This window comes from Ooceraea biroi, chromosome 10 (assembly GCF_003672135.1).
Source record: "Ooceraea biroi isolate clonal line C1 chromosome 10, Obir_v5.4, whole genome shotgun sequence".
Lineage (NCBI taxonomy): Eukaryota > Metazoa > Arthropoda > Insecta > Hymenoptera > Formicidae > Ooceraea > Ooceraea biroi.
This window is the reverse complement of record NC_039515.1, coordinates 2,037,333-2,051,999: the sequence shown is the minus strand read 5'-3', so window position 1 is coordinate 2,051,999 and position 14,667 is coordinate 2,037,333. Positions and strand designations below refer to the sequence as shown.

The 14,667-nt window shown below is 44.0% G+C and overlaps 2 protein-coding genes across 5 annotated transcripts; both read right to left on the bottom strand.

The window, feature by feature from the left end:
* Window positions 1-292: 292 nt before the first annotated feature.
* LOC105278474 lies at window positions 293-11,602 on the bottom strand. Its single transcript, XM_026973299.1, has 5 exons — window positions 11,390-11,602; window positions 10,773-10,989; window positions 5,606-5,774; window positions 4,277-4,717; window positions 293-1,918 (listed from the first exon to the last, which is right to left on the bottom strand). Exons 1-5 carry the CDS (start codon window positions 11,600-11,602, stop codon window positions 1,870-1,872), a joined length of 1,089 nt encoding a protein of 362 aa, XP_026829100.1. The 3' UTR covers window positions 293-1,869.
* LOC105278461 (splicing factor 3B subunit 4) lies at window positions 7,998-14,666 on the bottom strand. Of its 4 annotated transcripts, none has more exons than XM_011337572.3 (8): window positions 14,221-14,666; window positions 13,836-13,919; window positions 13,353-13,627; window positions 11,856-13,236; window positions 11,390-11,571; window positions 10,773-10,946; window positions 10,089-10,434; window positions 7,998-9,814 (listed from the first exon to the last, which is right to left on the bottom strand). In XM_011337572.3, the coding sequence occupies exons 1-4, from the start codon at window positions 14,252-14,254 to the stop codon at window positions 12,406-12,408; spliced, it is 1,224 nt and encodes a 407-aa protein (XP_011335874.1). In that variant the 5' UTR covers window positions 14,255-14,666; the 3' UTR covers window positions 7,998-9,814; window positions 10,089-10,434; window positions 10,773-10,946; window positions 11,390-11,571; window positions 11,856-12,405. The 4 variants fall into 4 exon arrangements, with proteins under 4 accessions (XP_011335874.1, XP_011335875.1, XP_011335873.1 ...); XM_011337573.3 differs by having other exon boundaries at window positions 12,370-13,236; XM_011337571.3 differs by having other exon boundaries at window positions 11,390-13,236.
* Between the last annotated feature and the right edge of the window lies 1 nt (window position 14,667).

Here is a 14,667-nt window from a genome sequence, read left to right as displayed (position 1 = left end):
AATGCAATTTCGCCGTCTTATTTCAATTATGGCAATTATTTATAACTACGGCGTAATGGAATTGATAAAAGATTATGCTTTTATTGTATATTATTTCAATTTAAATATATATTATATTTTTATAACTTATATATTATATATTTATAATTTGTAATCCATCGCATACAATTTGTATATTATGATTTAAAACACTAGCTAGACTTGCTCGGATTTTACATTTTTATAGGATTTTATAAAACTACATATTAAAATTATAAAGATATCTCGTAGAACGTGCACACTCACACACATACATACACGCATACTCGCATAAAACTTAAAATATTATTCTTAAAATATTCAATAAATCCTTTTAATCGCAGTAAATTTTTTATGATATTAGGATATCAAGAACGCGCATCTTCGGCACATTCATTCACAGAAGAAAACTTCAGTCCTGCGAAGTTTTGGCATCTCTCTGTTGTACCCAGCTTAGTTCAGGTTCAGGTTTACGCCGAACTCACAGAGGATTCACTGTACTCTCGCGACGTCACGACGCGACGTCGACTCATTTGCGTTGGGTGAAATTTCTTTCTCACGATGACGCAGCGTTCCGTTACGACTACGTTAGGGTTCCGTACTGTGCGTGCGTTATTTCGCTGCGGTTTTTTCTCGTTTTCGATCGGCAGGATGTGTACACGTGTGTGTCCGGCAACCTGAAAGATGACTAATTACGTAGGAACGGCCTGGCCTGGGGCCGGGGCACCTGGCGCAACGGGCGCCCTTCGAAGATCCCCCTGCCCTTCCCGGCAACCAGGAATTTTCGGGGCCCGCCGTTAGTCGATACGTAGAACAAAGGATAGCCAGCACGGTGGGCCAGCGTTTGCTCTTCAGGAAGCATTGTCCCTGAATACTCATCGGGTCTCGCATCTCGAGTCGTCCGACTGTCTGCCTGCGTCTGGGACTTTCCTCGACATGCTGTTACTCCTAAATGAGGATGAGCGTAACTTCGTTACCCTACGATACGCATAATTTAAAGCGGCATCACGATTGAGGAAGCTCCGTCGCGCAAGCACCCGATCGCGAAAATGCATGCTCATTGCGAAGGTCTTCTCCGAACGTTATTCTAAATAGATCCTGTAATAACAATCTATTACACACGTACTAATCGATACGTATTCTAAATAGCAACAAGTTCCGTCCGCGTGTCATCAGATTAAACCCAACTCGAGCTATCGCTTCGTCTCTCGAGCTCGGCTTCGAGCTTGAGAGATCCATCCGCGCTGCGACATCGATCCCGATACAAATCAGTTGGACCATCGAGGGTTAATAGGTGCAGAGCGCTGTCCGCTGAGATAATATTGTCGGCGTGCGATATTCAATCTTGCGCTCGCAATCTCTTCGACGGCCGTGCCGGCGCTACCGCTGCCTGGAGAATTCTCGAGAGCTGTCCAGCGTGTGTATGTGTATGCGTGTGTGTGTGTTTGTGAGCGTAACACAAAAAATCGCCTTAATACAGTCTCGGCCGGCCTGTCGGCAGCAGTTATCTCCCGCACGGCCGGCTTCTATTTATATTTCCCGTTCGTTAGTCGATCAGCGACGCATACGAGAGATCAACTGCAAGAATTATATCCGCACCGACGAGCGCACGTTTAAGAGGCCGATTCTCTTGCGAGCGAATGAGAAACGTCGATTACGCCGCGACGCCAGCGTGCAAACGCGCGCACGTTCCTTCCTCCACGCTGCAATGACACAAGCTTGCGTTTATTACAATTTTTCGTGACGACAAAAAAAGTGGTAAGATACTTTACCTATGTTTCTTCGCGCATTCCCACATTCGGGGGAAAATATCACAATTCTAATCGCACTGTAACTATTTTGTCACCACATTCACAAGTAATCAACGGTACCCATCACGTAACGATTGCTGTTTAGGAACCTGCAATGCAAAACATTGATTATCCTAAATATTTATTATTTCTAATATTTTATTAGAAAATATTTATAATTATATATATTATTATTTTTAATATATATTAATATTTATAATTATTTATAATTTATAATTGTCCTTATTTTTTCTCTTCGCAGTATCCATCTCGTAAGAATAGATTGGAAGAATAGATTCCTCTTCGATAAGAAACAAACGGCTGATTAAAAATGAATTCGTCGCGGTACCGTCTCGCTGACTCGAGCTGGCGAGAGCTTCCTGTGTGTAAATCACGATCGAAAACCGATTCGACGCGCATCGCGTGCGTCGGAGATCCGGGCCAACTCGAAACCGGATCTGGGCACCTTACAAGCTTATTATATATATTACCTGATGGGGATTAGAGAAACCATGGACGATACGATGGGAAACAAACCTTTGACGCGAAACACGCGGAACCGAAACGATCCTTAACGGTACAAAGGAAGGAATCAATTACGCGCTAAGGAGTCTCTGATGACAGTCGAATTGAATTACGAAGCCAAAATCGATGTCTTTATCGGCCGCGCGGGGAGGAAGGGGCGACAATGATACTAGAACTTTATGGGTGGGTTTAAATTTGCATCTGAATGCCATGACAGATAGAATAGGGGATCGGTGATCATTGTTAACTGGTAACCCGTATATTAATGTGTTGACACACTGTCAGCATCCTATCATGTTTTCAAGTTGGAAAGAAACAAGTTTTATCAAGTGTGGAACAGTTTTTTGCCGAGTATCGTAATTTCTAACGAAGCAAAAAAGAATATATAATATTGTTAACAAATTATTTTTTACATCTATACTTTTTATTTATTTATTGAATGCATTTACTTCCTATCGCGTCGTATCAGATCATTCCGTTTATGGAACGTACGTTTTGGAACGATACGTATAATATATTGTATATAGAGAGAGGCAGATCTGAATTGTTACGTGTGTGTGCGTGTGTGTCAAATAGCAAATTGCGACGAAGCGTTCTTTCACGAAACAGCTCACGGGCACTCTTTTTCTCTCTGTCCCTTTTCCTCGATCGCTTTTATCGTGTGAAACACAAAGAAATCGACGAGGAACGCGCATCGGTGGAGGCCGTGCGCAGTGCCATTCATTTCGAGATAAAAGAGAATGAGAGACTAACGACGCGGCATTTGCTAAGGTGTATACGAGGTGGATCGGCCGACCCGAGACATTCCCGAACTCGAAAACCCACTTAACCATTCGGAGAACGAAGATTAGAGGGCAGGTCCGTGAGGAGCCTCCGGGTTGCGCTATCTGCGCCTTTCGGGGCCCTCTATGTGCCCCGGGGACCCCGGACCCCTCACCGAGTGAGGTAGACTGATAAGAGGGCGGCTTTTAGTACGTTGCGGTAAAACCACCCCGAAAGAAGCGCGGTCATATGGTCGGGAGAGAGGAAAAAAGGAAACCGAACAGATATAATAAGGAATGAGTCTGAAATGCAGGAATGTCGTCAATTAGGCTCGGGGAGGAGGGTGAAGGGACAAGAGAAAGAGAGGGAGCACAAAAGAGACGAAAATACGCGTAGATACGCGTGCAAAATATGAATGTCGAGCCTGTAAATTTTTCGCATTCGAGGAAAACGCACACAAACGTACTCTATAATTATATAATTTAAAACGCCAGCAAACATACAATTCGCGATACTAAGATCGGCAAGGACAAAGCGTGCGCGAATTAACAGGATCGACGAAAGGTGCATTGCGGATTTGCCAGGCGAGAGATCGCGAAACGGTTTGCCGTGGTTTCACGTGGGAAAAACGAGTCCTGCGATCTCGTGTAGGTGGCTGCTATAAACGCGTACGTTGCATGCGCCGCGTGACCTCGATGCTTATGATCTGTTGCGAAGGGTGGTCCGCGCTACCACAGTGAATAGAGTTATCTCGATCGTTAATTATATCCAATGCTAATTGGCAACAGTGTGAAGCCTTACGTCTATACATGACGTTTCTTTGCACAGTGGCATCGCATGTATTCATGGCGCATGTAATATTTATTCGTTTGTCTTGCCTGTAATTAGATAATTACTTTTCTCATCCTTTTCTTAATCTTTTTTTATTTAATTCTCTTTGCTTATCGCAAATGTGAATGTAAGAAAATGTAGTTAGAAAGAACTTGATGTTGATTTCTCTTCGAGATTGAATGTTCCAAAATAGATTAAACACAGATAACACACACACATACATTATAAATTATATAATTTAAATATGAATATAATATCCTCAATTTTTATATAATTCTGTTAAAAAATTAATCGCATTTATCTAGTTATGTTCAGTCAGTAATAAAAAAATATATAATATTTATATAGACCTTGTTACCACGTAGCAGGACGCCAGGACGGATATGAAAGCCGCAACGGCGAGGACAAAGGCGGCGACGTGCAAAGCTGTGACACGATCCCGAAGGAGTCGGTCGGATCCCGAGGATCTCGACGGATCTTCCTGCTTCCGTTCGGAACGTCGCATCGTCGACGTCGCATTACGATTCGACGTCTCGCGATCCATGGATCCGCGTGCCTGATCCAGCTGCAGCTTCCTTTCGTGCGTCCACGTGCTAGCATTTTCCCCAATGTCATCGTCGTCGTCGTCATTCTCATCGTCATTACCGGCGTTGCAATAGTCGTGGCTGTTGCAGCATTTCAATTTGGGCCAGGGCACGAGGAACCGGGGACTCGCCGACGGTTCCACGACGTTGAGCGATCGCGACCCCGTGACCCAGGACTTTGTCTCGCACAGCAGCGGCGTGGCACCCCTGTGATAGTCGCGAATATCAATTGATAAAGTTCCGTGAACCCGCCCACCCGCGAGAGAGATAGTCGACGATCGAACCGTCTTGCACGATATTCACGCGATGCTTAACAATGCTGTCAAGCCACACGAACAATCTCGTAAAACGAGGGGGCTGCTGTAGAACTGTAGAACTCGACTCTTTATTTTATTCTCTTTTTATGAATGAATAAAAATTCTTTTACCGAACAAGTTAGAATGACATCTGTGACCAACTTACGACTCAAATTTGCATCGGAATCTACATGGTCTTTCATTGACTGACGACCGAATGATAGATCCGAGTCCGCATGACGTCTTCAATCATACATTGAAACCTTCCGGCCAAAACGCGGAAAAAAATATCAGCAACTGCCGCATTAACATAATATTATCCGGATTTCGTCAGAAAACCTCCTAATCGTAAGCTGTCCTATCACTTTTCAGGCGACATTCACGATAGCAATATTAATGAGGCATTTAATAAGCTTTTTCGCTCGATTATCCCGCCAAGGTTATCCGCGCACCATGACGCATTCCTGAATTTATATTACGGCGTTGATCAAGCTGTAACGCACGACGCAACGAATTAAATCCTGTTTGCGAGGAGCCACAGCATGTCTTGTCTTGTATCTCAGTATTTTAATCGAGATGGGAGACTATAAACTTTCGTAAATAATTTCACCTATCTCTTAATAAAAATGCATTCTTCAAAAATTTTATACCGCAACCATCATTATTTTTTTCCCCCAGAAAAATTGGAAGGAAACAGCTCGAAGATCATATCGCGCGTCGACGTTGAAAATATTCTCATTAATTATCTCTCTCTTTTTCTTTTTTTTTCTCTCGATAAAGTGATTTGTGATATACACACTCGGTGCATCCTCTCGTGGTCGTACTTTCACCAATTGCTTGTCCCGTCGTCAAGATAAGTTCGGTGTAACAGAAAAATCTCGTTCTGCAAGTGTCCGTTCCGGCCTCCTTGCAGACTTTGCTCGTGCACACACACTTTCTTCCTGCAAAAGATAATCTTATGCAATCTTAATAACAAGCAGTCGAGAAATCTGTAGTATGTTTAATATATTTCTTATCTTTATCTTTATTTACAAGAATGCAGAGTTCATTTGGATAGCTATAACGGTAAACGGACGCATTCCGAATAATTAACGATCTTTTACAAGGACCAATCGTGTCAATTTGCGAGAAGCAAGAATAATATACATCAATTATATCAATTTTTCTTCCAATTTTACACGTCACAGTAGCATCCAAAGGCGTGAAACGAAACCCGAACTCGCAACGTACCCGCGGAAAGGATGTTTAATTAACAGCGCTTGTCTCTATTTCTCTGTTTCGGCTAGAAAAAGTTCTTTGCCAGAGAACTCGATGACAAGTGGCCTCACTTACTTACCTTCGACTTGCGCGAGGCCGCGAGACAGCGACGCGATGCACACCACGAAGAGGTAGCCGGCTAACGATCGACCGATTATCGATCGGCTGCGAGCGGGCATATCTCTTCCTTCCGCCTAGCTTCCGAGGCTTGTCGGAGGCGTGATTACTTATCGGGTCGCGAAATTGTCTGCCGCGGAGAACGATCACGAGCCATTATCGCGGAAGCAGGTGCCGATCGGGTGGCCGGGACAACCCGTGGACTCGCGCGGATCGTCTTATCGGTCCAGAAGACTATTTGGAAGTGCACGGAGGAGGCGGCTGTACGCGCGCGACGAAAATGCTCCTACTCTCGCGTGGGCATCTCTAATTTTAGCGTCTCCCACTTGAAAGAGAGCGTCTCGGAGCGTCGCGCCGCACGCACCGCGCGCGCGTCCAGTTCGACAATTTACTACCGTATCTATTTTAATTCCGTCATCGGCGGCATTTACGCCGCGCCGTGGATTCCGTCGCACCGGCACCGGCACCAGCCAATTTATTCCCATGCCCCTGGCGCGGACGCCCTTTTTCTCGGGCGGACGTCCCGCGACAGCGGCGGCAGTCGGTCGCGCGCGCTCCTAAAGTTGGCCAATTTATTGGAAGAATAACACTTCTTCCTTCTCCCGCGACTTCTTTTTCCTCGTCTCACCAGATACGCTTTTATACGTGTATTCCGGGAGACCCACTCGCGTCCCGCCGACGACGACGATCCGGACGTAACGAGGCTTTGACGGCGCCCAATGGCGAGGGGACGAGACGACGCTCTCCTCGAGACGGCGCCGATGACCTGGAGTCGGGATCCTCGTTAGCGGAAAAATCGAAGGCACGGCAGCGCGACGCCGCGTTCTCCTCTTTCTCATCAAGAGACATTTCGCGTTGTTTGGCGTGTTCTGTTCGTTCGCGATCCTGCGAATGACGAAAATATCACCGCGTTTCGTTAAATGCAGCAATCTGCGCGCTCGACTTCCGCTTGGAGACAAAGGCGGAAGTGCAGGGAAAATAAAAACGATTATCGAGAGGCCCGGGGAGACTTTGGATACTGCCAAAAACTTAAGTTGTTTTTTCCGACTACTGTATATATAGCTCGACAACAAATCTTTTTAAAGATCTGGGCGAGAATGATTTCACGGTTTACATTCTTCAGAATGTTTTCTCTTCGCTCGTTCTGCCTCGTTCTGGCAGAGAACCGCTACAGGTGGATTCACGTAATCGCCACAGATCGCAGTCAGTTGGACAGCGAAGCTTTTCGTTTCGCCGACTGCGTTAGCATGTGGCGTTTGTCGTCTCATCGGCATCCGATCACTTAATCGCGCAGTCATCAGCTTTTCAAGTGCAGCAGACGGGAGCTGAGTTTCCCGTTCGGTCTCTTGCGCATGCAACATTAACCAGAGATCCCCCGCTAGTTGCACATTTCTTTATCGACTTCTGTTGAGCGACGGTAAGAGCCGAGAGTTGGGTTATCGGGGAATGACACTCGGTTACAATTTAATGAGGTCGCGTCGGGCTCAACGATCCGTTCCTCGATCGTTTCTTGCTGCACGCGAGTGAGATCGAGTGGTGAAGATTCACAGGCGGAGCGTCACAAGGACTTCTTTCTCTTCACGAGTAATTTGCCGAAATTGTATTGAGCTGTAACATATATTCGTTCCGTTTTTTTTTGGTGTTTTTAATAATATTGATTGTAACATATGTTCGTTATTAAAGACATTAAACAAATACACGTTAGAAAGCAATAGTTGCCCACCTTTAGATCGACTCTGTAACGCCCATTTAACGGGAGCGCGTTTGTTAAACGAGCTATTGCGCGGATCTAGAGACGAGAAAAAAGTATTAAAACGTTTCAAGAACACGGAACACAATTTATTCTTGCAATCTTGATTGGCAACGTCAACGATTATTAGCTTGACTTTGACCGGGCAACATTTATTCGTGAATACAAATTAAGCTGTTTTGTCGCATATACAATTACAAAAATACATCCTATGCATGACGATTGTCTCGCTAACACCGATTCCTCGCTCGGTTTTTGCGCAGCATCGTGCTGTGTGTGATTTATGCTGATTTTTTGCTACGCGATACATTCGAGGAGGAGAAGCGAATGACATGACGCGTATATACATGAATCACGTGAAGTATCGCATTACTAAAAGATAACGTTTTAATATTTTGCGAAAAAAAATAGAGTGGAACGTCGTATATTCTCCGAGCATGTTGAAAGACTTGCCTAAAAAAACTTGCAAAATACGCACGCTCCAGGCACGAGAGAATGCTCGCGTCACGCTTATTTCGGATCTTTGTATAATATCGATTTGCAATCACATTGCCACACATTTACTTCATGAACAACACGCACGCTTCCTCCGCTCAATACGTACACATTTTATCACGAGAAAGGCTTATTTTCAACCGCGATATTTTCGCTTATAATAAAATAATTCCTTTGTTATATCGCCCTCTGCAAGAACCATATCTTTCATCGAGACAGTCGAGCTTGAAACGAAGACAAAAGGAGGGCGAGAGCAGACTAACAACAGCTAAAAACATTTAATACGGCATAATGTATTCGGACAACAACACATATTTTATTAACACATTCGGTGTCAAGCATATTTTAGCTAGCTTTCCGTTCATGCCAACTGATTTATCAATATTCATCGTCTGTGTCTATATAATGATATAAAAAATTGTAATAAAGATTTCAAGTTATTTTTACAAGCTTTATCCGTTACGCTTTTTCTATCACTATTACAGTTATTACTGCTGATCAATGAGGCGTAAACGGAAAGCTCAGTGTCAGTCACCGGCAATCGTCATTACAGAGAATGTGTTAATTAACATATTCATATATTCACATATTAAACGATAAATAAATGACTAGCTAAACGATTAACACAGAATAATTATCTGTGCAATTATCTGGCGATCGACTTTTCCTCGCTAGGAAGGAACAAAGGAGCTCGCGAAGCGGAGGAGGAGGAGGAGGAGGAGGGAGTGGAGGATCATCGTCTCAAGCCGAGATTGTCCTCTTTAATTAGCCTCGCTCTTGTACTCCTCCTCGTCCTCGGACGCGACGATCACGCGGACGCGAGCATGTCTTCTTAATTGCTGGCGAGGATTGCGCCCGGCGCGGCCGACGTGAAAAACGGGTTTGCGAGCAGGTTCCACCGCAACGTTGCTGCGCGATCAACTGACGGAGGAGCCTCGGCCGCATCGTTATCCTGGTTATCGGCGCGGCCGGTGAAACGCTGCCGCTGCTGCGGGATATGCGTTAATCGGTTTAAATCGATCGAAGCCGGGCGAAATCACTGCGAGACGCGACGAGCCGGTCGAAGCCTGTAATTCTCCCTGTAATGGCTTCGGGAAAGGTCGTCGTCGTGCATACACATGCATGGCGTGCCACGCCATGCCGCGATGGCGTTATACATACGTCTCGCGTGAATTCGATCGGATTATCGTCGCCGATGTGAACGGGCCGCGCCGCTACTTTCGTCGAGGCTAATGGAGAAGATAATTACGGTGGTCGAGAATTTGAGACGATAACCACCCTTTTCGACAATCCTAGAGCTGTATGTTTCTCGAGCATTTTCCAGGATTCCTTCGGTGTCATTCAAATGCTCCATTCCAGGCCGTAACTCAGTTCTGCGCCTCGTTCAAACTGGAAACGAAGGGAGGTTTTATCGCTCTATCGGAATCGGTTATATCGTGTGAAAATCAATGGGGATGTATTGTATTCGGCTCACTCTGTCACATTGATTAAGTGTTCTTTAGGTAAAAAAAATATTCTATTAATCAGTAATTTGCATAATATTGCAACAGAACGGTAATGTCATAAGAAAGAGAGGCATGATGCACGATCTGACCCAAATCCTTGGATCCGTTGCAAAAGTGATACCGTGCCAATCGAGATCTCATACACGATAGAGACTTACATTATGAAAGGAAAGCTTTTTCTCACATCAATCGGAAGTTCCTCATATCCGTAGTGCATTAGCTGGTACCGGCCATTAGCCGTGTAAGCACGAGGTAAAAAAGCATCTGGTCGAGTGTTGCGTCCGTAATGCCCGCGACTATGGGAGTTCCTCGCCGGTGAACGAAGACGGGAGGCGACGTGGCGATTATGTATGTACGTAGACGAGTGCTTGTAGAATATTGTATATACCGTGTTGTGTATAGAATCGAAGCCCTGAACGCTTTAGAGCGGCCGCACTTCCCGATCTTGGCCTCGGCGCGGCGTATCGGCAAAGCGGCGCTCTCTTTGTTACGCAACGACGGGCGCTGGAATACAAATCGATATTTTCCACTGTTTAAACTGCGTTCCAGTAAATGCGAGAGAGATCAATCGTTCGCGCTGCGCCGCAACTACCGTCCGTCCGCAAAAAGATTGACCGTAAAAAAAAGCAAGTGCTCGTAAGTCCGCGAGTTTAAGATCGTGCGAATAATTGCATCGCGATTGCCACATGCTTTCAATCAGCTCTTTAGCGCCGGATTGTTCTCGAGTTTACGTTGATTTATATTCGTTCAGTCGGCGTTCTATACGACGACGCGAGTAGATTGCGAAACAACGATGAACGCGATTGGTTAATAAAAACGGGGATGGCATCGTTTTCTCTTACTCATGTGCGTGATGCCCGGTTGCCCACCGATCACCAGCACCTTCCCCTGCGACCAGAACGTCCCCGTCGTGGGAATTACGCTTATGGATATTTGGTTCCGATCGGATCGCTGATTAAACCCCGGGTTGTTCTGTCCGTTACCATTGATGTGTGCGTTATGTCGGAACGGGATACCTTGAACGTTATGTGTATAATTATTGACCATGTAGTTGCTCACCTAGTTTTGAATCTATGGTTTCTTTAACGCTTACTCTAGACGATGGCAACGATTTCTATTTATAAATTACAAAGTTAACACGGTCGCTACAATATATAGCTGAATAATTGGTATAACTGGAAAATTGTCCACCATAGATAATCAGTTTTTTTTTTATTTTTGAAAAGATAAACGTCCTTTTCTTTATGAAAGAAAGAAATCATTGTCTCGTACGGAAAATCAATGTGTCACACGTAGGTGTGACGTTGGTAGCGTACGTCTTAAAACACTTCGTCAAATTCATGCAAAATAGAAACTTCAAGGAGATAGTAAAAAAAATGTGGACAGATAAGACACATTTTGCGATATGCGAATTGGCAATCGAATAACAAGTTTAAATTATCTTTACGAATATGCTCACCGAAGAAGCGACAAAAGCAGCGAGAAATGTAACGCCAAGCCAGAAGTACCAGTGATCCCAGAGACGACGTGGTGATCGCTGTTGCACCGCAGAGCAAAACTGTAGTTTACTGCAGCAATATAAGCAATATTCAAGCAGGCACAGCTTGATTACGTTGCTGCCGCTTTCGTTTCTGGATTCTCCTAAATTACATTTGTAATACAAATATGCCATATCTAGCTTGCTGACACTCGCATAATTCTCGCATGATTAATTTCTTTTTGCATGATAGATTCGTTAAAAATATATCGCTCTATCAGTTACGATCTGTGACAAATCCCGTAACAAAACGACCGAAATATATCAACGTATCAACAGATATGCAATCGAGGAAAGAGTATTGCGTCAATGGTGTAAGGGAAAAAAAGTTGTCGTTATCCTCGGAATGCACTGAGCTCTTCTTTTAACACTCGTTAGTTTTATTTACCGAATTAATGTCGTACTCGTACGCGAAATTACGCGTTGATTTTTCTTGCTTTTAAGTAACGATCACTTGTTTGACGCAGCAAATCGCTCGTAAATTGCTCGACACGAGGCGCACGGCAGCAATTCTAAAGAATGTTTAACCCGGTATTCGACTAACGTTATCGTCTAGTGAGCTGGACAGGTACGAAATAATCGATAGAACAAACGTGCTACGTTATTCACGCGCCACGGCCAATCGATACGATAAATGACCGCGCGGAACGCGGTCACAATTAACGCGCTGTTCCTTCACCATTTACCTTTATTATTATAGCGTCGATTCTTTAATCGATTAATTAATAACGTTGAGTTATTTATTATTATATCTAATTACTTAACTATTTCTACAATCGAAATTTATTCAGAAGTCAGCTTTTTCTTACAGAAATGTGTAAATTTGTTTTCGCCAATCGCAAGGAGTCATCATGAAATAATATTGTATCAATGTTATACTGTTAATTATATTCTTTTCATACATTGTCGACGCGGCGAATAAATACAGGACAGGAACATTAATATTGGCCGCTGTCATGCGGGGGTGGCGGCGGTGGCGGCCCTCTCGGCGGGAAAGGCGGTCGGAACTGCGGTGGAGGTGGTGGTGGCGGGCCGCCCTGTGAGACCGGTGGTGGCGGCGGGTGCCGCCAGGCCGGTGGTGGTCTTGGTGGCGGCGGTTGGAACTGGCCGAATTGAGGTGGTCCGCCGGCGGACGGCGGTGGAGGCGGTGGAAACTGCCCCTGTGGCGGCGCTCCTACGGCCCAATGTGGTGGCGGTGGTGCCATCATCCTGGAGGCGGCAGACGCTTGAGAGGTCGGCACTGGCATCGGCGGCAACGGTGGCGGCATACCGGGCGGTAGAGGCGGATGTGCCATTGACATTGGCGGCAGGGGTGGCGGCGGGATATTCGCCGGTGGGAATCCACCAGATGGCGGTGGTGGAACGGGTGGTGGAGGTGGATGAGCCATCGGTGGTCCCGGAGTGACTGGTGGCGGCGGTGGCGGCACGACCATTCCATGATGCATCACGTGATGTTGAGGATGAGCTGCCTGGTGCGCGTTCGGCGCCGAGTTCGCCATCGGTGGCGGTGCCAGCGGCGGCGCATCCGCGAACAGCTGATGTGGCCTATCCGCTTGGCTCAGCGGGTTCTGCGCGGCTAAGAGCCGCTCCGCTGCGCTTCCATGCCTCTCGCCCTTTGCGTCACGTTTAAAGGCGTATGAAACTGAGATTGGTCGATTGCACAAGTACTGGCCATTCATCGCTTCAATGCTGGCGTCAGACGCATCGAAAGAAGCGAAGTTAATAAAAGCAAAGCCCTTTGAGTTGCCAGTCTCGGGATCCCTCATTATCTGTAATGCAAAATTTTGTTGTGCTAATAACACTTAAGAAAAATTGATACAGCAAATAATTAAACTTCACAATATTTAACAGAATGGCTAATTGCAATTACATAAATGGTACATACTTTCGGGGTCTGCAAAATGACGCCAAATGCGCTGAATGTGTCATACAACAATTTTTCGTCCACTTCTGGGTCAAGATTTCCAATAAATATATTCGCTCCCACATCCAAATTTTTCTGATGCGCACTAGCCTTGTTAACTCGTATAGGTTTGCCATAGAGTTTGATCATATTCATGATCTTAATAGCATAGTCCGCATCCTCCTCACCCATAAATTCAACAAAGCCATACCCTTGATGCATTTGAGTCACTCGATCTTTTGGCATGTGTACATTGACTAAAAAGAGCTTATATTACACATCCTATAAACTTGACATATTTAAAAATTACAGTAAATTATTTTTAATTCAAGATGATAATAATCAAGTTTAAAATTCGAGTAGTTTTGATATGTGTACAATATTATTTTTTGATAGATACATACTTTTAATATAAGAAATTAGAAATGCATATTTATAAGTAAATAACAATGTAAACATGCTCACCAACAGGTCCTGATTGTACAAATAATTCCCACATAAGGGACTCTGTGACTTTGTCATCCAATCCTCCAACGTATATTGTGGCATCTATAAATTTCATATCAAATGAATAAGAATACATAAATAATATTACAAATTACATATATTTCATTATATTAGAAATTATATATGTATATAAATGTATGTCACATAAATATAAATATACATATTTCACAAATTTCCTCAATCTAACCTCAATCAAGTGCCTAACATATCATTTAATTCATTAATAAAAAGAATTACTGCTAGTATATTATTTTAAAACATAATTTTGGGTTGGAATGATCAAGTTAATCCAAAAGATGTGATTTATTTATAGAAAGATATAAATAAAGTAATAAAATCATACCTTGATTACGCTCCGCAATCGGACCGGCCGCCATTCTTAACCTCTAGTACACTGTATTACAGTAACTATCTCGATTTAATATGAATAAAACGTATTCACATACGCGAAATAAAGTGATTGTCTTTAATGCCGTAATTCACTTTCCTTTTCTTCTTCACTTTTTCTCTTCTATTCTCTTTTTCAATATTCTAAAATCCGTCATTAAATCGTATTAAAAACAAGAAGCGTTTGATTCTCCATTCTCTAATTTGCCGATCATGTATTATTTGAATACTGAAATAAAAAGTTATCTAAGAGAGAGAGAGAGAGATAGATGGTTAAGTTGTATAGAATAAAAACTCAGCCTTTATTTTTTTTAAGCTTTACTACTTAAAAATAAAAACTGCTCTGAAATGTCGTTGACTTGTATACTACCTCGGCTTCCGAATGAAGATAGTAGAGACTCCT